This window comes from Schistocerca nitens, chromosome 2 (assembly GCF_023898315.1).
Source record: "Schistocerca nitens isolate TAMUIC-IGC-003100 chromosome 2, iqSchNite1.1, whole genome shotgun sequence".
NCBI lineage: Eukaryota > Metazoa > Arthropoda > Insecta > Orthoptera > Acrididae > Schistocerca > Schistocerca nitens.
Genome location: NC_064615.1, coordinates 117,900,957 through 117,923,512, shown reverse-complemented (window position 1 = coordinate 117,923,512; position 22,556 = coordinate 117,900,957). Strand labels below are relative to the sequence as shown.

At 43.6% G+C, this 22,556-nt stretch overlaps 1 protein-coding gene across 1 annotated transcript in view; it reads left to right on the top strand.

The window, feature by feature from the left end:
- The first annotated feature begins 11,611 nt into the window (after positions 1-11,611).
- The window catches only part of LOC126235791 (tetraspanin-7-like), a 183,544-nt gene continuing 172,599 nt past the window's right edge, over positions 11,612-22,556 (top strand). The window contains exon 1 of the mRNA XM_049944604.1: positions 11,612-11,770. Coding sequence (XP_049800561.1) covers positions 11,693-11,770 — 78 coding nt within the window. The 5' untranslated portion in view covers positions 11,612-11,692. The remainder of the gene's footprint in view (positions 11,771-22,556) is intronic.

Genomic DNA, 22,556 nt, shown 5'->3' with positions numbered 1-22,556 from the left:
TTAACTTTATGCCTCTTCAATAATCTTCCTATTCTGAAGAGACACCGCCGATGTATGGCAAGATGACCCCCTTTGTTCTTGACCTTCTTCCAGTATGTTTTAAGAAGTGTTGTTAGGACTGGAAAGTAGTCCACTTTTTGAACAGCTCCAGCAGTTTAAGAAAAATCTGATATGGAAAGAAGTAGCACCCCCGCATTACGAAGATATCGCGATACACTTGCTAAGTGGAAACTTTAATGGCGGCTGACGGGGTACTATCCATGGCCTCCACGATCCTTGGGTATCACAGCCATGGAGTTTTCATTCTGGGATAAACTGGAAAATGGGTTTTATCCCGTCAACAAACTTGATGTGAGGATTTGAAGGCACGAAACAGATCAGAATTTATAAACCTACAGCCCCAGAAGACTTGCGACAAAATTTGTAGATCACTGTTGAAAATATGCAATGTTTGTTTGGAACAGAGTGGAACCACATTGTGCACCTTTTGCAGATTCATTGAGCTCTACATATATGTCTCTGTTCATAATTTGTGTAGTGTTATTGCACCAAACGCATTTTTGGCAACTTACTTATAACCCCCCCCCCCCCCGTACTTTCCCTACCACGTGAGACGCGGCGGGCAGGTGCTCAAAAATGGTTCAAATGGCTCTAAGCACAATAGGACTTAACATCTGAGGATCTGAGGTCATCAGTCCGCTAGACTTAGAACTTCTTAAACCTAACTAACCTAAGGACATCACACACATCCATGCCCGAGGCAGGATTCGAACTTGCGACCGTAGCAGCAGCGAGGTTCCGGACTGAAGCGCCTAGAACCGCTCAGCCACAGCGGCCGGCTGGCAGTTGCATTGTTCTTCCATCTTACCAGTATACCAGTATAGATTCCAGTACTTAAGGCTTGTGTCCACTAGCAGATAACTTCCGCAAGTAACTTCTGCAAGCACTTGCTGATGTGTTTACTTTAGGACAAAGACTTGCGCAAGTCGCTTCGCTAGTCAGTCTGCAAGTACTTGCAGAAGTGATTCCACTAGAGTTGCGTCGTGAGAGATTCATAGTGTTGTGGTCAAAAACAGAGCAGCCGCCGTCGTCACTGTATCATAGTATTACTGAAGAAAAATCTTCAGAGAAAACAAAGTTATGGAAAGACGAAATGTTTGGGTGAAGAAATGGATACAGAGGCGAACATATTTAAGTATCATTTAACACTACTGAATGAAACAAAATCAGAGCACTGTGTTCAGATTAAAAAGTTCCTTAAAATGTCGTATGCTAGTTTCAATTTTACAATCAAACTGTCGAAAACAGAATAGAATAATGTGGCAAGCTATGTGACCAAGAGACGACCCTCTAATTACTCTTCGATTTTTACAAACAGTGTTTAATACCTACATCTACATCATACTCCGCAAGCTACTTAATGGTGTGTGGCGGAGGGTACCTTCGCTACCACTATCTGATCCCTCCAACCCTGTTCCACTCGCGAACAGTGCGTGGGAAGAATTATTGTCGGGAAGGCCCTGTATTGGCTCTAATTTCTCGAATTTTCTCCTCGTGGTCAATAAGTGAGGTGTATGTGGGGTCTGACTCCTCCTGAGAAGTGCTGTCCCGCAATTTCAATAGTAAATCTCTCCGCGACGCACAACGCTTCTCTTGTAATGTCTGCCAGTGGAGTTTGTTTAGCATGTCCGTAACGCTCTCTCGCCAGCTAAACGATCCCGTGGCGAATCGTTGGATCTTCTCTATCTCCTCTATCAGTCCTACCTGATAGGGATCCCAGATAGATGAATAATACTCAAGAATCGGGCGAACAAGCTCCTTATAAGCCGCTTCTATCGTGGATGAGTTACATTTCCTTAAGATTCCTCCGATGAATTTGAGTCTGGTGTCTGCTTTTCGCACTATCTGTTTTATATGGTCATTCCACTTAAGGTCGCTCGGGATAGTTACGCCTAGATATTTTACTGCAGAAGCTGCTCCAGCTGTTTGTCATCAATAGTGTAGCTGTACAGTAGTGAATCTCTTTTCCTATGTATGCGCAATATGTTACATTTATTTACGTTCAGAGTCAACTGCAAGGGTCTGCACCATTTATCAGTTCTCTGCAGGTCGTTCTGCAATTCCTTACTAACTTCTGGCGTTGCTAATTTAGTATAGACAACTGCATCATCTGCGAATAGCCACAGTTCCGTTAAGAGCGACGTGTTGAGTTCTATCTGCAAGAAGGTCTTGAATCCAATCGCTGGTCTGCTCCGATCCTCCGTAAGCTCGTACTTTTTCATTAAACGGCAATGCGGGACGGGGTCAAATGCCTCACTGAAATCGAGGAACACGGCATCAACCTGAGCGTCGTTGTCCACTGCGCTGTGGATCTCACGGAAGAACTGAGTGAGCTGAGTTTCGCAGGATCTCTCTTTGCGGAATCCATGTGGATTTTTATAGAGGAGATATTCATTTTCCATGAACGGCATAATTCTTGAGCATAAAACATGTTCCATAATTCTACAGCAGATTGACGTCAACGATATAGGTCTATAACTGTGTGGATCTATCTTACGGCATTAAAAAACGGGAGTGGTCTGCGCTTTTTTCCAGTCGTTAGGTACCTTTCGTTGCTCAAGCGATTTACGATAAATTACTGCTAGAAGGGAAGCAAGTTCTTTCGCATAATCTTTATAGAATCTTATAGGTATCTCATCTGGTCCTGAAGCCTTTCTACTACCAAGCGATTGTAGCTGCTTTTCAGTTCCGCGATCGGTTATCTCAATATCTGCCATTTCGATGTTCGTACGAAGATTGGAAGGAGGGACAGTGTTACGATCTTCCGCGGTGAAACAACTTCGGAGGACCGAATTCCGTATTTCGCCCTTCTCTCTGTTATCTTCCGTTTCGGTGCCGGTGTGGTCGCTGAGAGAATGAATAAATGATTTTGACCCAAATATTGATTTTACATACGACAAAATCTCTTAGGGTTTTTACTCAGATCGGTTGACAAAGTCTTACTTTCGAAATCATTGAACGCTTCTCTTATTGCTCTCCTTTGGCTCATATTCGCTTCGTTCAGATTTTGTTTGTCAGATAGGTTTCTTCTTCTCTTGAATCTGAGATGAAGTGCTCTTTGTTTAATTAGCGCTTTTCTAACACCGCTATTAAACCATGGTGGATCTTTCCCATCCCTTAAAACCTTACTCGGAACATACTTGTCTAGGGCATATTGAACGATGTTGAATTTTTTCCATTTGTTCTCCACATCTTCGTCCTCATCGCCTTATGATCACTGATACCTTCCTCTACGTTAACTGATTCGATAAGTTCAGGACTGTTTGCTGTCAGGAGGTCTAAGACGTTAACCTCACGAGTTGGTTCCCTAGCTATCTGCTTAAGAAAATTTTCGGACAATACATCGAGAACAATGCCACGCGATTCCCTGTCTCTGGCACCAGTTTTCATGGCATAACACTCCCAATTACACCTGGCAATCTGAAGTCCCCCTATTACAACGGGATGATCAGGAAAATTAATAATGATATTCTGCAAGTTCTGTCTGAAGCGCTCTACAGCTACAGATCCTGACCCATGTGGTCTATAAAAGCATCCGATCACCATTTTTGACCGTTCTTTGGAACTTAATTTCACCCAGATTAATTCACTTTCGGAATCCGTGATAACCTCGATAGATTTTATCGAATTTTGTACTGCAATAAAAAGGCCGCCACCATTGGCGACTAACCTATCCATACGAGTCAAACAGAGCTTGGATGGTGTGTACAGGTACAGCTGCCCATGGAGCTTCAACACGATACCACAGTTTATCAAGAGTAGTGACTGGCGCATTGTGACGAGCCGGTTGCTCGGCCACCATTGACCAGACGTTTTCAAGTGTTGAGAGATCTGGAGATTGTGCTGGCCAAGGCAGCAGTTGAACATTTTCTGTATCCAGAAAGGCCCGTACAGGACGTGCAACATGCGATCGTGCATTATCCTGCTGAAATGTAGGGTTTCGCAGGGATCGAATGAAGGGTAGAGCCACAGCTCGTAACACATCTGAAATGTAATGTCCACTGTTCAAAGTGCCGTCAATGCGAACAAGAGGTGACCGAGACGTGTAACCCATGGCACCCCACACCATCACGCCGCGTGATACGCCAGTATGGCGATGACGAATACACGCTTCCAATGTGCGTTCACCGCGATGTCGCCAAACACGGATGCGACCATCATGATGCTGTAAACAGAACCTGGATTCATCAGAAAAAATGACTTTTTGCCATTTGTGCACTCACGTTCATCGTTGAGTACACCATCGTAGGCGCTCCTGTCTGTGATGCAGCGTCAAGGGCAACCGCAGCCATGGTTGCCGACCTGATAGTCCGTGCTGCTGCAAACGTCATCGGACTGTTCGTGCAGATGGTTGTTGTCTTGCAAACGTCCCAATCTGTTGACTCAGTGATCGAGACGTGGCTTCACGATCTGTTACAGCCATGAGGATAAGATGCCTGTCATCTCGACTGCTAGTGAAACGAGGCCGTTGGGATCCAGCACTGCGTTCCGTATTACCCTCCTTAACCCACCGATTCCATATCCTGTTAACAGTCATTGGATCTCGACCAACGCAAGCAGCAATGTCGCGATACGATAAACCGCAATCGCGATAGGCTACAATCCAACCTTTATCAAAGTCGGAAACGTGATGCTACGCATTTCGCCTCCTTACAAGAGGCATCACAACAACGTTTCACCAGGCAACGCCGGTCAAGTGCTGTTTGTGTATGAGAAATCGGTTGGATACTTTCTCATGTCAGCACGTTGTAGGTGTCGCCACCGGCGCCAACCTTGTGTGAATGCTCTGAAAAGCTAATCATTTGCATATCACAGCATCTTCTTCCTGTCGGTTAAATTTCGCGTCTGTAGTACGTCATCTTCGTGGCGTAGCAATTTTAATGGCCAGTAGTGTAGATATAAGGTCTCAAATGGCGCTACTGAGTTTGAAAATATACCAAAGGAGAATAAAGTAACACTAAAAGTTGCTGTGCAGATTTCTCACTATACTCTGAGACCACAACTTGTAGACGTTACTTGCGGAAGTCACTTGCTACTGGACAAATCTCTTTAAAACAACCAGCTAAAAAGTAAAGACGTCTGTACTCCTATTATACTTTCCCTTCCGGTGAAACAAAGTAATTTCTTTCGATGGCCAATTATGTATATATACAAGAATAAAAAATGCTCCAAACAGCATAAAAAATGTGAATATGTCCTGGGCAGAGTCAGGGATGTAAAAGGAGAGAACTAACTTTGCCACTTATCTGGGAGACGTTTAAATCAAAACACCTTGACATATTCGCGATTTCCTACGTGTTAGTATTAGTGCCCATGTCACGTAATGTAATACTTCTTGTGAAATAAAGTAAAATGTCATGTCGTATAACATGACATATTCTCTAGGAACACATAAATTTGTATCTGTTTGATCTTACACCCAACACCATACATGTTACAGGGTGTGTGTGTGTGGGGCAGCAATACTCCCCTCGAGGAAAAATCAACCACCCCAACTAGAAGTAAAAAAAGAATTTGCGTCCCGCCTCCCATGAACAAATCCACCCCCATAAATTTTATCCCCTTCTCCCTTCCCCAGCCCCAGGAAAACTTTTATAGCTATTACATGTACGCCCGTCAGCCATATGATATGATATCTATGGCTTGGCGAATCTTCTGGATTTTGGACGCAGGATCAGGGTATTTAGCCAATAAATTGCAAGTTGCAGGTGTACCAATACTGTGCACCTAGGAGAGCTCACAGTTCTGGGGAAGTAGGGTTAAGACGTAAAAAACCTGAAATTTGTCTACATGTTTTGATTTAAATGTTATTGAAGATGACAGATAAGTGGAAAAGCTGGTTCCCTTCTTTCCCTTCCCTAATTCTCCCCAGGGCATGTTCACCTTATTTTGTGCTGTGGTATGACCATTTTTCATTCTGGTTCCCAACTTTTACTCTCTCATAAGTTTGACAATAGACAGTCATAGCTTGTAGGCAACGACTGATCCAGTGCAGGTTTTTTTTTTTTCGAACTATGTAGCATCAGTTGGGCATCATTGGCCTGGTTCCCCTGTGGTTGATGTGGTTATACCTGTCCCGTATAGCCTGCTGTGTTCTCAGACCACACAATTTCACCACCACGTCAAGGTCACATACTATAGGGTTTTTTGTTTTATGTTTTATTTTTCTCATACTTTTATTATTTTATTATTTTGTCTTATATTTGTTAATTTTTTAAAATTCTGTTTAAGTGTTAAATTTTCTTTTGTTTATTAGTTACACACATATTATTCATAAACTCATGAGACTGTATATGCAAACATATGAAAAATAACCACAAATACTTAATATAGGGCACAAAGTAACAGGAAACCTAAATACGATACCGAACGAATTATTAAATACTGTGCGAAGTTTATAACACTAATGTATATACATAGTTTACATTACGCAGATAAGCTTACGCTACGATGATTTACATAGACAAATTTACTTAAAAGCTTACTACATCACAACCTGAACGATTCGCGCAAGAAATAATAAACTATTGAAAAGCTGTATTGACATCTTCAACTTTTGTAGTCCTGTCTTCCTCAGTTGCGTGTAATATTACGGTATATTGACAATTTATACTTATGGACCGTCTGACAGCAACTGAATAAAACACAATTTTAGTGCCATACGCGTTTCGCCTTTATTTTCTGTAAGGCATCATCAGTGGCGGGTTGACAGTCGGCAACAGAAACCAAAACATTGCATTAAAACAAGCGTTCAGTGCATAGTGCTGTGGAATGTGGAAAAAACTGCAAATTGGCGTTCATAAGAAGAAGAACAACACCAAAAATGCAACAAGAGCGTAATATGTAAGAAACTGTCCACGCAACCCGCCACTGATGATGCCTTACAGAAAATAAAGGCGAAACGCGTATGGCACTAAAATTGTGTTTTATTCAGTTGCTGTCAGACGGTCCATAAGTATAAATTATCAATATATTGAAAAGCGTACATCTTATTATTATCTCTTATTTCATTATTCTTGTCATTGTTTTTTAAAGTATGCAATAATAAAAACTGAAAATTAAGAAATCGCCTGCTAGAAAAACTCACGTGAATAATTTTGGCGATGAAATGTCGCAACACCCAATCCGAATTAAGTATGACTATGTTAGTTGGTTGCATAATCTTTCGATCATCTTGCACGATAGATCGCAACGACGTGGAACCAGTCACTTTACTTTCACATCGCAAATTAATTTGTACACATGGTTACGTACTGAACTTTTCTAATTCCTAATCACCATCTCTTACACATTATAGTAATAGAAATTCTTCTGCGGACTAGAAGAAGTAGTCAAGGAGAAACTTCCTGATTGGCTGAAATAAGCAGAAAGACTGTGAAACGACGTACAGAAGCCAAAATACTATCAAAGTATCAAACCTGCTTGAAAATTGACGAACGTAAGCTAGTTATGTCTGAAAATGAATTTTCAACAGGATACCATAGTAGTTTTTGAAGAAAGCACTGTGAAACATTTTCTATTGGTTAGAAATACGGTGACTTTTTTCTGACAATTATTTTAATGGCAGTTTTCGGGTTAGTATAATGTTCTGCCTGGTCATCGATAAAGCTTTAAATGGTCGGTCAAACACTAATTCATTTTTTACAGGGCTGGACATAATTGTGCGTTGTTGTACTGTTTTGCTCGTCCAAAGATTTTTCGATGGTTTTAAGACGTTGGTGAGTAAAATCTTTAACGTGTAAACAACGAAACGATAATCAACTGTAATAACCAACTTTTTTATTATACCGAAATGCAGCGCTTAAAATAAATAGCATTTCCGCTAAACAGAGTTGTATGTGCTAACGCGTGATGTTTCGCATGTAAAATACAAACGATGTAAAATGTTTGCAAACTCTTCTAATACTTACTTTTAGAACATATTTTTATTATAAACTGTATCACTTTAAATCGTCTCGGCGCGTGCGATTCGCATAAAACCAGATTTTGCGGGCATTTTATGTGCACCCTTAGACCACTATATCGTGGGTTTCACAAAGCAACAGTACGACCATTAATTACATATATTTGTTTATCTTCTTACAAAAGTTGAACCGATTTGCACAAGTTTGAACGACAGAAGTGGCAGGGGTAAAAAAAAAAAAAAAAAACCTTCACAGAAAACGTGAATGAAGTTCGATTTTTGAAAGCGAGTTTTCAATTTTATCGTAAGAACGCATTTCTTATTTATTTGTTTCACTTTAGAGAGTTTCCGCGCATTCAGTTCACGTAAGAACGAATTTTACGTGCTATGTTTAGTTCGACTATCTTGACAACGGATTACTGAATAGCAAGAATTTCGTTTTCATTTTATCCATTTATCTACCTTTGTAAAAAGTTTTAACCGATTCGAAAAAATTTAAAGTATAAGTGGGGCGCTTCAAAAACCTCCCAGAAATACGTGTTTTTTGCACATAAAATCCAAACGATGCAACAGCAGACACTCTCCAGTCCTGAGGTAATTAAAGGTAACTGTTTTTACGTAAAATCCGAGCGAGGTTTATTATTTTTGAACGTAAAATCCGAACATACAAATGATGTCATTAGCTGAGCATTAATGTCAGCTCAGTTAAAACTTTTGCAAAAGAATTAATCGATTTGCACAATTTGCCCGGACACCAGCTACGGTTCGTCGTTCAAACCTTACTTAATATATCGTAACGTAGCTACTAACCCCCCCCCCCCCCCACCTCCCCGCCCCCCCCCTCCCCCGTCCCCCTTCCAAACCACTTTTCAGTGGGCGGCATTTTCATACACACAGTCATGGAAAAAAGTATTCATTTAGCGTTGGTCATGTAGAACAACTTTATTTATTAGAACTCAAGTTCACAAGCAGAGATGTTACGTGATAAAATAACAGTATGATGTTTGCTTCCTGCCGGCCGGTGTGGCCAAGCGGTTCTAGGCACTTCAGTCTGGTCGCAGGTTCGAATCCTGTCTTGGGCATGGATGTGTGTGATGTCCTTCCGTTAGTTAAGTTTAAGTAGTTCTAAGAACTAGGGGACTGATGACCTCAGATGTTAAGTCCCATAGTGCATCGCGAGTGCAGCTGCCTTTGATTCCTGAGCGTTCTCCGAATTGCGCTGTTAAACCACGGTGGGTCTTTTCCGTCCGTAACCCACTTTTTCGGCACATCTACATGGATACTCTGCAAATCACATTTGAGTGCCTGGCAGACGGTTCATCGAACCACCTTCGCAATAATTCTCTATTATTCCAATCTCGTAAAGCGCGCAGAAAAAAAAAAACCGAACACCTATATCTTTCCGTGCGAGCTCTGATTTCCTTTACTTTATTATGACGATCGTTTCTCCCTGTTGTGATAAACCTTTTGCATTTCTTTTATGTTTTCGTCTTCTTTAAAGGCAAAGAGAAGGAGAAAAGATGAAGCGGTAGCCCATCATAGAGCCTATGCCTACCGTCAGGTATTTTTGATTTTCAGTTGTTAAAAAACAGAGGAGATTTTCTTGTACCAGTATGAGGAAGGGAGGATTCGCGTTCAGCTAGTGAACGAGTTAGAAGCACGCCATTTCTAGCGAGTCTACCGCCATTTTGGGGTCACTATGAATAAGTGAGGAGTATGTATTTGATATGTCCACCGTTTAGAAAAATACAGTATTGTTTTATGAACAGAAAGGTCGTGTGAGTTGTTATTTCAAATAGTACGATAATTACAAGAACTGAAGCCCACCTGTGTACTTTGGAAAATTACGAAGATCCGATAAGCTTAATGGGAACATGGTCAAGACTTCAAAGGTGAACACGGCGACTAAACGTAGCATTATAAAGAATGGTAAGCACAAATCTACAGTGGAGAAAGAAACTACTTCGCCCTGCAAAATAATATGAACTAATGCGAACTTATTTTCAGGCATAGCTCAGCTTATTGTGCTTGTCATTCATGTCGAAAAATTATCTCATTAATTCAAGACATTTTAAAAAGCCACGCATTTCAACATTTTATTATCATCTATTCCAGGGCTTCCCAGCCTGTGGTCCGCGGACCCCTTAGGGGTCCGCCGGCTCTTTCTAGGGGGTCCGCGGCGACCTTTCACCAAATCGTGTAAAATAATGAGTAAAATTATTGAATAAAAATGTGAAAATCAATGCCATCACTATTTTTTTTTCTTGTGAAATACATGTGTACTTTTACTTCAGGTCGTATCCCCAAGCAGCCTTTGCGGTTCCTAAGTGAGAACGTATACACAGTTTAGTGCCGGAGAATGCGGCTTCTCTGATCGACTGTTTAGCAACAATAAGGGGTTCGTTTGTGCCCCGGCTCACGGCGATAGATGCGCTGAAACCTTTTACGCACGCGCGGAACGAGCTTTGTCGACCAATCACAGCGCTCGCTGGCGCGTATGAGGCCCCAGGCATCATTTAATGTTAAACTTGCTTTGTCAGTGTACTACCTATTTCATAAGTCGATTTTTGACCAGTTTATTACTTCTAACATGGATCGGTGGCTGAAGTCAGGATCATTGAACAAGGGTGCAGTTTCTCCATCGCCTTCACAACAAGGGAAGTTTCCAGTTGAAATGAATGAGGAGGGAGGACGACCAAAGGAAGACTTTACATACATTTGAACATTTTTCTTCGGATTTCACGAAAAATCACACACACACACACACACACACACACACACACACACACACAAACGACTGTTACGAAATATGCGTGCTCCTTTCACAACAGTAGCCAAATAGTGGAAGTGAACTGACCACAAGCGGCAGCTTGTCAACAGCGAACAGTTTGGACGTGGCGTTGATTGCTCTTGGAGGAAGACAGCTCCATCGTGTGAAATTTCAATTACCAAGTAATTTTAATCAGGCGATAGTGTGTTGAACAAAGGGAGTAAATCCACTAGTAAGTGTCTGGATACAGTGGGAATTGAAATTGAATCGTTAATTTCAAGTTTTTTTCATTCATCTCTAAACCAAAGACTATTGATACTTCGGGGGGGGGGGGTCATTGGGAACATGGCACTTGCATTAAGAAGCTTTCAGTTCCCATGGGTTTCGCTCCGAAATTTAAAGTTATTGTGCTCTTGACTGACTAGGGGTCTGCCATGGATTCTCGACTGAAGAAGGGGTCCGCCACCTGAAAAGGTTGGGAAGCCCTGATCTATTCCATTATTTTATTATATTATAAATTAGCGACCGTGACAGGACCTATATCTGCTAAGAGCAGCAGACTACTGAAAAAGCACAATATCTGGAGTGTGTTCTGCCCACCAAACAAGATCAGGGGGCTTCTTGGAACTGTTAAGGATGATCTGGGATTGAGAAAACCTGGTATCTACCATATACCATGCGATTTCGGTATAAGTGTCTTTATTTAGGGAGACAGTATACTGTGTAGGTCGGCGTCAACAAAATAACAGTAACACTGTGTGCGATTGGCAGTGACAAGCGAACGGAGTGAGCGACGCGGTGGAGAGTACGGGCGAGGCCTTTAATTGTGGCGCCACGTGACAGCCGTCCGCGTGTGAATCGATGCAGCGAGAGGCGCAGGCGCGGCAGACGGCGGCGGCGGCGGCGGCGGCGGCCGCGCCAGCCGGCAGTCCCGTGGCAGCAGAGCTCGCGCCCTCACCATGAACAAGCGCCTGCAGACCGTCGCCGCCATGGCGTGCATGAAGACTCTCCTCATGCTCTTCAACTTCCTCTTCTGGGTAAGTCCTCCTCGTCCGAGAGCCGCGCGCCCCGCCAAAATTCTCGAAAAAAAAAGAAAGAAAACCGCTCTGCGCGTCTAACACGTAGCCATATGTTACCCGCAACAGGCATCTGCCATCGCGTATCCCGCTAAGTCTTGACAGAGATATATTACGCCACTGAGGAAACAATACCGCGTAACCTTTCTACACAGAGTACGCGAAAGAACTTGCCCCCCTTCTAACAGCCGTGTACCGCAAGTCTCTAGAGGAACGGAAGGTTACAAGTGATTGGAAAAGAGCACAGGTAGTCCCAGTCTTCAAGAAGGGTCGTCGAGCAGATGCGCAAAACTATAGACCTATATCTCTGACGTCGATCTGTTGTAGAATTTTAGAACATGTATTTTGCTCGAGTATCATGTCGCTTTTGGAAACCCAGAATCCACTCTGTAGGAATCAACATGGATTCCGGAAACAGCGATCGTGTGAGACCCAACTCGCTTTATTTGTTCATGAGACCCAGAAAATATTAGATATAGGCTCCCAGGTAGATGCCATTTTCCTTGACTTCCGGAAGGCGTTCGATACACTTCCGCACTGTCGCCTGATAAACAAAGTAAGAGCCTACGGAATATCAGACCAGCTGTGTGGCTGGATTGAAGAGTTTTTAGCAAACAGAACACAGCATGTTGTTATCAATGGAGGGACATCTACAGACGTTAAAGTAACCTCTGGCGTGCCACAGGGGTGTTATGGGGCCATTGCTTTTCACAATATATATAAATGACCTAGTAGGTAGAGTCGGAAGTTCCATGCGGCTTTTCGCGGATGATGCTGTAGTATACAGAGAAGTTGCAGCATTAGAAAATTGTAGCGAAATGCAGGAAGATCTACAGCGGATAGGCACTTGGTGCAGGGAGTGGCAACTGTCCCTTAACATAGACAAATGTAATGTATTGCGAATACACAGAAAGAAGGATCCTTTATTGTATGATTATATGATAACGGAACAAACACTGGTAGCAGTTACTTCTGTTAAATATCTGGGAGTATGCGTGCGGAACGATTTGAAGTGTAATGATCATATAAAATTAATTGTTGGTAAGGCGGGTACCAGGTTGAGATTCATTGGGAGAGTGCTTAGAAAATGTAGTCCATCAACAAAGGAGGTGGCTTACAAAACACTCGTTCGCCCTATACTTGAGTATTGCTCATCAGTGTGGGATCCGTACCAGATCGGGTTGACGGAGGAGATAGAGAAGATCCAAAGAAGAGCGGCGCGTTTCGTCACAGGGTTATTTGGTAAGCGTGATAGCGTTACGGAGATGTTTAGCAAACTCAAGTAGCAGACTCTGCAAGAGAGGCGCTCTGCATCGCGGTGTAGCTTGCTGTCCAGGTCTGAGAGGGTGCGTTTCTGGATGAGGTGTTGAATATATTGCTTCCCCTACTTAGTGTTGAATATATTGCTTCCCCTACTTATACCTCGGTCGAAGTAGAGAGGATATGAAATGTAGACTGGCAATGGCAAGGAAAGCGTTTCTGAAGAAGAGAAATTTGTTAACATCGAGTATAGATTTAAGTGTCAGGAAGTCGTTTCTGAAAGTATTTGTATGGAGTGTAGCCATGTATGGAAGTGAAACATGGACGATAAATAGTTTGGACAAGAAGAGAATAGAAGCTTTCGAAATGTGGTGCTACAGAAGAATGCTGAAGATTAGATGGGTAGACCACATAACTAATGAGGAAGTACTGAACAGGATTGGGGAGAAGAGAAGTTTGTGGCACAACTTGACTAGAAGAAGGGATCGGTTGGTAGGACATGTTCTGAGGCATCAAGGGATCACCAATTTAGTATTGGAGGGCAGCGTGGAGGGTAAAAATCGTAGAGGGAGACCAAGAGATGAATACACTAAGCAGATTCAGAATGATGTAGGTTGCAGTAGGTACTGGGAGATGAAGAAGCTTGCACAGGATAGAGTAGCATGGAGAGCTGCATCAAACCAGTCTCAGGACTGAAGACCACAACAACAACAACTTATGCCTCCCGAGGAGATCACGAATGTAAAATTAGAGAGATTCGAGCGCGCACGGAGGCTTCCCGGCAGTCGTTCTTCCCGCGAACCATACGCGACTGGTACAGCAAAGGGAGGTAATGACAGTGACACGTAAAGTGCCCTCCGCCACACACCGTTGGGTGGCTTGCGGAGTATAAATGTAGATGTAGATGTAGAACCGTCCAAATTTGTGTCGCGTAAATGCAAAAGCGTCCGCAGGCGAAGCACATTGTCATTGCCTGTTGCGTACCTCTCAGTGTTCGAAAACCTCGTTTCGAGGCTCCATCTGGTGGAAATGGACAGCATTTCACAAGACGATCTTCTCACTGAGAAGACTGAAAAAAAAGCGCAGGTGACGCCTGTATACAGGTTGTTACAAAAAGATACGGCCAAACTTTCAGGAAACATTCCTCACACAAAAATAAAGAAAAGATGTTATGTGTCCGGAAACGCTTAATTTCCATGTTAGAGCTCATTTTAGTTTCTACCACCTACGCTCAATGGAGCACGTTATCATGATTTCATACGGGATACTCAACCTGTGCTGCTAGAATATGTGCCTTTACAAGTACGACACAACATGTGGTTCATGCACGATGGAGCTCCTGCACATTTCAGTCGAAGTGTTCGTACGCTTCTCAACAACAGATTCGGTGACCGATGGATTGGTAGAGGCGGACCAATTCCGTGGCCTCCACGCTCTCCTGACCTCAAACCTCTTGACTTTCATTTATGGGGGCATTTGAAAGCTCTTGTCTACGCAACCGCGGTACCAAATGTAGAGACTCTTCGTGCTCGTATTGTGGACGGCTGTGATACAATACGCCATTCTCCAGGGCTGCATCAGCGCATCAGGGATTCCATGCGACGGAGGGTGGATGCATGTATCCTCGCTAACGGAGGACATTTTGAACATTTCCTGTAACAAAGTGTTTGAAGTCACGCTGGTACGTTCTGTTGCTGTGTGTTTCCATTCCATGATTAAAGTGATTTGAAGAGAAGTAATAAAATGAGCTGTAACATGGAAAGTAAGCGTTTCCGGACACATGTCCACATAACATATTTTCGTTCTTTGTGTGTGAGGAATTTTTCCTGAAAGTTTGGCCGTACCTTTTTGTAACACCCTGTATAAGAAGGGTAGAAGGACGGATACTCACAATTACAGACCAATATCCTTAACATCGGTTTGTTGCAGGATTCTCGAACATATTCTCAGTTCGAATACAATGAATTTCCTGAATTTCCTTGAGACAGAGAAGTTGCTGTCCATGCATCAGCACGGCTTTAGACAGCATCGCTCCTGCGAAACGCAACTCGCCCTTTTTTCACATGATATCTTGCGAACCGTGGATGAAGGGTATCAGACGGATGCCATATTCCTTGACTTCCGGAAAGCGTTTGACTCGGTGCCCCACTGCAGACTCCTGACTAAGGTACGAGCATATGGGATTGGTTCCCAAGTATGTGAGTGGCTCGAAGACCTCTTAAGTAATAGAACCCAGTACGTTGTCCTCGATGGTGAGTGTTCATCGGAGGTGAGGGTATCATCTGGAGTGCCCCAGGGAAGTGTGGTAGGTCCGCTGTTGTTTTCTATCTACATAAATGATCTTTCGGATAGGGTGGATAGCAATGCGCGACTGTTTGCTGATGATGCTGTGGTGTACGGGAAGGTGTCGTCGTTGAGTGACTGTAGGAGGATACAAGATGACTTGGACAGGATTTGTGATTGGTGTAAAGAATGGCAGCTAACTCTAAATATAGGTAAATGTAAATTAATGCAGATGAATAGGAGAAAGAATTCCTGTAATCTTTGAATACTCCATTAGTAGTGTAGTGCTTGCACAGTCACGTCGATTAAATATTTGGGCGTAACATTGCAGAGCGATATGAAGTGGGACAAGCATGTAATGGCAGTTGTGGGGAAGGCGGATAGTCGTCTTCGGTTCATTGGTAGAATTTTGGGAAGATGTGGTTCATCTGTAAAGGAGACCGCTTATAAAACACTAATGCGACCTATTCTTGAGTACTGCTCGAGCGTTTGGGATCCCTATCAGGTCGGATTGAGGGAGGACATAGAAGCAATTCAGAGGCGGGCTGCTAGATTTGTTACTGGTTGGTTCGATCATCACGCGTGTGTTACGGAAATGCTTCACGAACTCGGGTGGGAGTCTCTAGAGGAAAGGAGGCGTTCTTTTCGTGAATCACTACTGAGGAAATTTAGAGAACCAGCATTTGAGGCTGACTGCAGTACAATTTTACTGCCGCCAACTTATATTTCGCGGAAAGACCACAAAGATAAGATAAGAGAGATTAGGGCTCGTACAGAGGCATATATGCAGTCATTTTTCCCTTTCGACATGCATGCATGTCCGGAGGAACATCCCTGCAATCAGCACAGCCGTTAACGTATTCGCAGTTGCGAATATGGAAGACCATCAGCTGTGTAATGGAATGATTGTTGTTGTTGTGGTTTTCAGTCCTGAGACTGGTTTGATGCAGCTCTCCATGCTACTCTATCCTGTGCTAGCTTCTTCATCTCCCAGTACCTACTGCAACCTACATCATTCTGAATCTGCTTAGTGTATTCATCTCTTGGTCTCCCTCTACGATTTTTACCCTCCACGCTGCCCTTCAATGCTAAATTTGTGATCCCTTGATGCCTCAAAACATGTCCTACCAATCGATCCCTTCTAGTCAAGTTGTGCCACAAAGTTCTCTTCTCCCCAATCCTATTCAATACCTCCTCATTAGTTACGTGATCTACCCACCTTATCCTCAGCATTCTTCTGTAGCACCACATTTCGAAAGCTTCTACTCTCTTCTTGTCCAACCTATTTATCGTCCATGTTTCACTTCCATACATGGCTGCACTCCATACAAATACTTTCAGAAACGACTTCCTGACACTTAAATCTATACTCGATGTTAACAAATTTCTCTTCTTCAGAAACGCTTTCCTTGCCATTGCCAGTCTACATTTTATATCCTCTCTACTTCGACCATCATTAGTTATTTTACTCCCTAAATAGCAAAACTCCTTTACTACTTTAAGTGTCTCATTTCCTAATCTAATTCCCTCAGCATCCCCCGATTTAATTTGACTACATTCCATTATCCTCGTTTTGCTTTTGTTGATGTTCATCTTATATCCTCCTTTCAAGACACTGTCCATTCCGTTCAACTGCTCCTTCAAGTCCTTTGCTGTCTCTGACAGAATTACAATGTCATCGGCGAACCTCAAAGTTTTTATTTCTTCTCCATGGATTTTAATACCTACTCCAAATTTTTCTTTTGTTTCCTTTACTGCTTGCTCAATATACAGATTGAATAACATCGGGGAGAGGCTACAACCCTGTCTCACTCCTTTCCCAACCACTGCTTCCCTTTCATGCCCCTCGACTCTTATAACTGCCATCTGCTTTCTGTACAAATTGTAAATAGCCTTTCGGTCCTTGTATTTTACCCCTGCCACCTTCAGAATTTGAAAGAGAGTATTCCAGTTAACGTTGTCAAAAGCTTTCTCTAAGTCTACAAATGCTAGAAACGTAGGTTTGCCTTTTCTTAATCTTTCTTCTAAGATAAGTCGTAAGGTTAGTATTGCCTCACGTGTTCCAACATTTCTACGGAATCCAAACTGATCTTCCCCGAGGTCCGCTTCTACCAGTTTTTCCTTTCGTCTGTAAAGAATTCGCGTTAGTATTTTGCAGCTGTGACTTATTAAACTGATAGTTCGGTAATTTTCACATCTGTCAACACCTGCTTTCTTTGGGATTGGAATTATTATATTCTTCTTGAAGTCTGTGGGTATTTCGCCTGTCTCATACCTCTTGCTCACCAGATGGTAGAGTTTTGTCATGACTGGCTCTCCCAAGGCCATCAGTAGTTCTAATGGAATGTTGTCTACTCCCGGGGCCTTGTTTCGACTCAGGTCTTTTAGTGCTCTGTCAAACTCTTCACGCAGTATCTTATCTCCCATTTCATCTTCATCTACATCCTCTTCCATTTCCATAATATTGTCCTCAAGTACATCGCCCTTGTATAAACCATCTATATACTCCTTCCACCTTTCTGCCTTCCCTTCTTTGCTTAGAACTGGGTTGCCATCTGAGCTCTTGATATTCATACATGTGGTTCTCTTCTCTCCAAAGGTCTCTTTAATTTTCCAGTCGGCAGTATCTATCTTACCCCTAGTGAGACAAGCCTCTCCATCCTTACATTTGTCCTCTAGCCATCCCTGCTTAGCCTTTTTGCACTTCCTGTCGAACTCATTTTTGAGACGTTTGTATTCCTTTTTGCCTGCTTCATTTACTGCATTTTTATATTTTCTCCTTTCATCAATTAAATTCAATATTTCTTCTGTTACCCAAGGATTTCTATTAGCCCTCGTCTTTTTACCTACTTGATCCTCTTCTGCCTTCACTACTTCATCCCTCAGAGCCACCCATTCTTCTTCTACTGTATTTCTTTCCCCCATTCCTCTCAATTGTTCCCTTATGCTCTCCCTGAAACTCTCTACAACCTCTGGCTCTTTCAGTTTATCCAGGTCCCATCTCCTTAAATTCCCACCTTTTTGCAGTTTCTTCAGTTTCAATCTGCAGTTCATAACCAATAGATTGTGGTCAGAATCCACATCTGCCCCTGGAAATGTCTTACAATTTAAAACCTGGTTCCTAAATCTCTGTCTTACCATTATATAATCTAATGATGACAGTGAAAATTTGTACCCGACCAGAAATCGAACCCGGCTGTCCCGTTCCATTTGACTATCCTTGCACAACTCACGGCCAGACCCAAACTCCCATATGTCGTCAAACACGCGTCTACGACCTTATATTCCCGTACAGGTCAGACGTACAGTGAAGTCGCTTGCCCGGTATCAGCATATAAATACGACATTTCAGTGCCTGTGTTATTCTGATTACGGTGCAACGTTCCTTTGGACATGCATGCGTGTTCAAAGGAACAGGCACTGTGGTGACTACAAGCATTACGAAATACGTTAAATGAATTCGCAATTATCGCTAGCGGTCGCCTTATCATTTGGCTAGACCCAAACTTCCGTATGTCGTCAACAATGTGTCTTCTGCCTGTACTCGTATGACGCAGCCATGGAAACAGTGACGGCGTATCACTTTTACATGAATAATCTCAGACGTTTCGTTTCTGCTGTTTCTGCCTTCTACATACTTTTGACATTATTTCTCTTCTACAATGAAGAACACTGAAGAAGCTCTCTGAAGTGTGGACTCGTGGCGACAAGAAAGCATTTTGGGATAATTGCAGTAATAATGTACATATCGAGTTACTAGTACCCGTAAGAGTGTCAGGGACAGTTCTCAGTTTTCAGAATGAATTTTTCACTGTACAACGGAGCTTTCACTCATTTGGAACTTCCTGGCAGAACCGGGACTTGAACTTAGGATTTCTGAATTTCACCGGCAAGTATCCAAGCACGACTCCTGCCTTTATAGCTATGTTGTTAAGGGCGCCCAAACGATAGTTCGGGGGTGGGTGGGTGAGAGGGGGAGGGGGGGCACTAGGCCTGGGTCTATTGTGTACTTTTAATATTTTGGAAGACGAATGGCGATACCGTTAAAAACCTTTATATACTGACATTTAAATCGTTTCTTGAAAGAAAAATACCTGAATACGCTATATTTTTTTTTCCCCTGAGAGCTACGTGAGGGGGGGGGGGAAGAGGAGAGTAATTGGGGGGGGGGTGGTCTCCTTTGCCCCAGGCGTGGGCGCCCTTGTATTTAGTCTTTGTTTGAGATACTTCCAAACTTATCAGTCAGTATACACTACCTGTCAGAATAAAAAGACCCAGCCTGCAGTTAAATGCTCTCCGTGTTATTATTCCAAGATCGATCTCGTGGCTTCTCGACTCATTGTCAGATGTACGCGATACGTAATCGATTCGTTTCGCTGGATGCTGTGGATTCTGGAGTGTTTGTGTGGGTCCTTCATTTGACAATCGATGTCAGTAAGACATGGTCTTAGGATGACCATCGATTCGATGTATATACATGATGATGCTGAAAGCCTCCAAAACGACGATGGTACAGTAAAATAAAGCGCAGTCTGAGGTAATTTCTTTTTTCCAAGATAGTCATAGGAACGAATTTTCAGTAGCTCCATCAACAATGGAACTTTTGAATCTACATACCAGATTCTTCTATGCATCGATTTCACCCACCTACTGAAACTACTGAAGGTATTGAGGTTATATTTTCTTGATTGGTGCCTCTCATATGACCAAATCTCAAAATGTGAATAAATGACAAATATTTGACACTATCGGCCAGAAAACTGAAACTGACGAATACTGACTTATACTATAGTCAGCAGAAGGAAGCTGTCACCAGTCAATGTCGGTTTCAGCACTACAGTGCTTTATTAGCCACCATCCTATTGGACATGGCATGCCGTTGTCTTCCTTCGGCCTTTAAACGGGCTCTCCCAGCCAGTTACAGGGGGATCTGCTGTTAATCGTGGATTCTGGATCACGGTTCTATTTCGATTGCAAATTATTTTACAGGGCCCGCTACTTCGATACGCTCGTAGGTGACACGAAGCGTAAGAAAGCATCTTCTAAAAATGTTCCCTCTAATAGAACATTATAAAGAACGAGATATGTTCATTTCTTTCCTGTCAGACATTAAAGCCGCGTGGCCAGCGTGGCCATCTGAGACAGAATTCGGGCCTTTTCGTTAACGTTCTCCTGCCTGTAGGTGACTACACTCACACGATCATTTCCGAACAGAAAGTGACCAAATAAATGCGAAGACTATTGTGTTTGTTAAGTACTTGAAGGAAAAAAGAGAATTTCTGCGTGCACGCAAAGCAAGTGTTCATTCCTTTTGTAAAGCCATATGCTTGTATAAAATATGAGTTACGTAAGCATCACAACCGACCACCTGACTTCATCAACATAAAGTCGTCATGTGGGGAGTCAATAGCTGTTCCGACCTTTTTCTAAAACATATCTTGCGTAAGTGGTACCCCGCAGCTAGTAAGTACACTCCTGGAAATTGAAATAAGAACACCGTGAATTCATTGTCCCAGGAAGGGGAAACTTTATTGACACATTCCTGGGGTCAGATACATCACATGATCACACTGACAGAACCACAGGCACATAGACACAGGCAACAGAGCATGCACAATGTCGGCACTAGTACAGTGTATATCCACCTTTCGCAGCAATGCAGGCTGCTATTCTCCCATGGAGACGATCGTAGAGATGCTGGATGTAGTCCTGTGGAACGGCTTGCCATGCCATTTCCACCTGGCGCCTCAGTTGGACCAGCGTTCGTGCTGGACGTGCAGACCGCGTGAGACGACGCTTCATCCAGTCCCAAACATGCTCAATGGGGGACAGATCCGGAGATCTTGCTGGCCAGGGCAGTTGACTTACACCTTCTAGAGCACGTTGGGTGGCACGGGATACATGCGGACGTGCATTGTCCTGTTGGAACAGCAAGTTCCCTTGCCGGTCTAGGAATGGTAGAACGATGGGTTCGATGACGGTTTGGATGTACCGTGCACTATTCAGTGTCCCCTCGACGATCACCAGTGGTGTACGGCCAGTGTAGGAGATCGCTCCCCACACCATGATGCCGGGTGTTGGCCCTGTGTGCCTCGGTCGTATGCAGTCCTGATTGTGGCGCTCACCTGCACGGCGCCAAACACGCATACGACCATCATTGGCACCAAGGCAGAAGCGACTCTCATCGCTGGAGACGACACGTCTCCATTCGTCCCTCCATTCACGCCTGTCGCGACACCACTGGAGGCGGGCTGCACGATGTTGGGGCGTGAGCGGAAGACGGCCTAACGGTGTGCGGGACCGTAGCCCAGCTTCATGGAGACGGTTGCGAATGGTCCTCGCCGATACCCCAGGAGCAACAGTGTCCCTAATTTGCTGGGAAGTGGCGGTGCGGTCCCCTACGGCACTGCGTAGGATCCTACGGTCTTGGCGTGCATCCGTGCGTCGCTGCGGTCCGGTCCCAGGTCGACGGGCACGTGCACCTTCCGCCGACCACTGGCGACAACATCGATGTACTGTGGAGACCTCACGCCCCACGTGTTGAGCAATTCGGCGGTACGTCCACCCGGCCTCCCGCTTGCCCACTATACGCCCTCGCTCAAAGTCCGTCAACTGCACATACGGTTCACGTCCACGCTGTCGCGGCATGCTACCAGTGTTAAAGACTGCGATGGAGCTCCGTATGCCACGGCAAACTGGCTGACACTGACGGCGGCGGTGCACACATGCTGCGCAGCTAGCGCCATTCGACGGCCAACACCGCGGTTCCTGGTGTGTCCGCTGTGCCGTGCGTGTGATCATTGCTTGTACAGCCCTCTCGCAGTGTCCGGAGCAAGTGTGGTGGGTCTGACACACCGGTGTCAATGTGTTCTTTTTTCCATTTCCAGGAGTGTATTTGAAAAAGTCATATTTCAGAATCGCTAAGAGGTACTGATAAACACATCTTTTTTAACTACCGGCTTCGATCAACTTGTCATCTTAAGGTATCAGAAATTTATGTACAGCAGGCTGTATGGATATGTGCTTTCTTTGACGTCAAATAAAATAAAAATCATCCTATGTCTCTGTCGTCAATAGTAAAATGTATTTTACTGTTGATGGCTGGACGCATTGACATAATATGACTTATTTTATTTCGTACAACAGTAAGAACTTTTCCATACAGGCTGTAGTGATAATTTTCTGATATCTAAAGATGATCAGG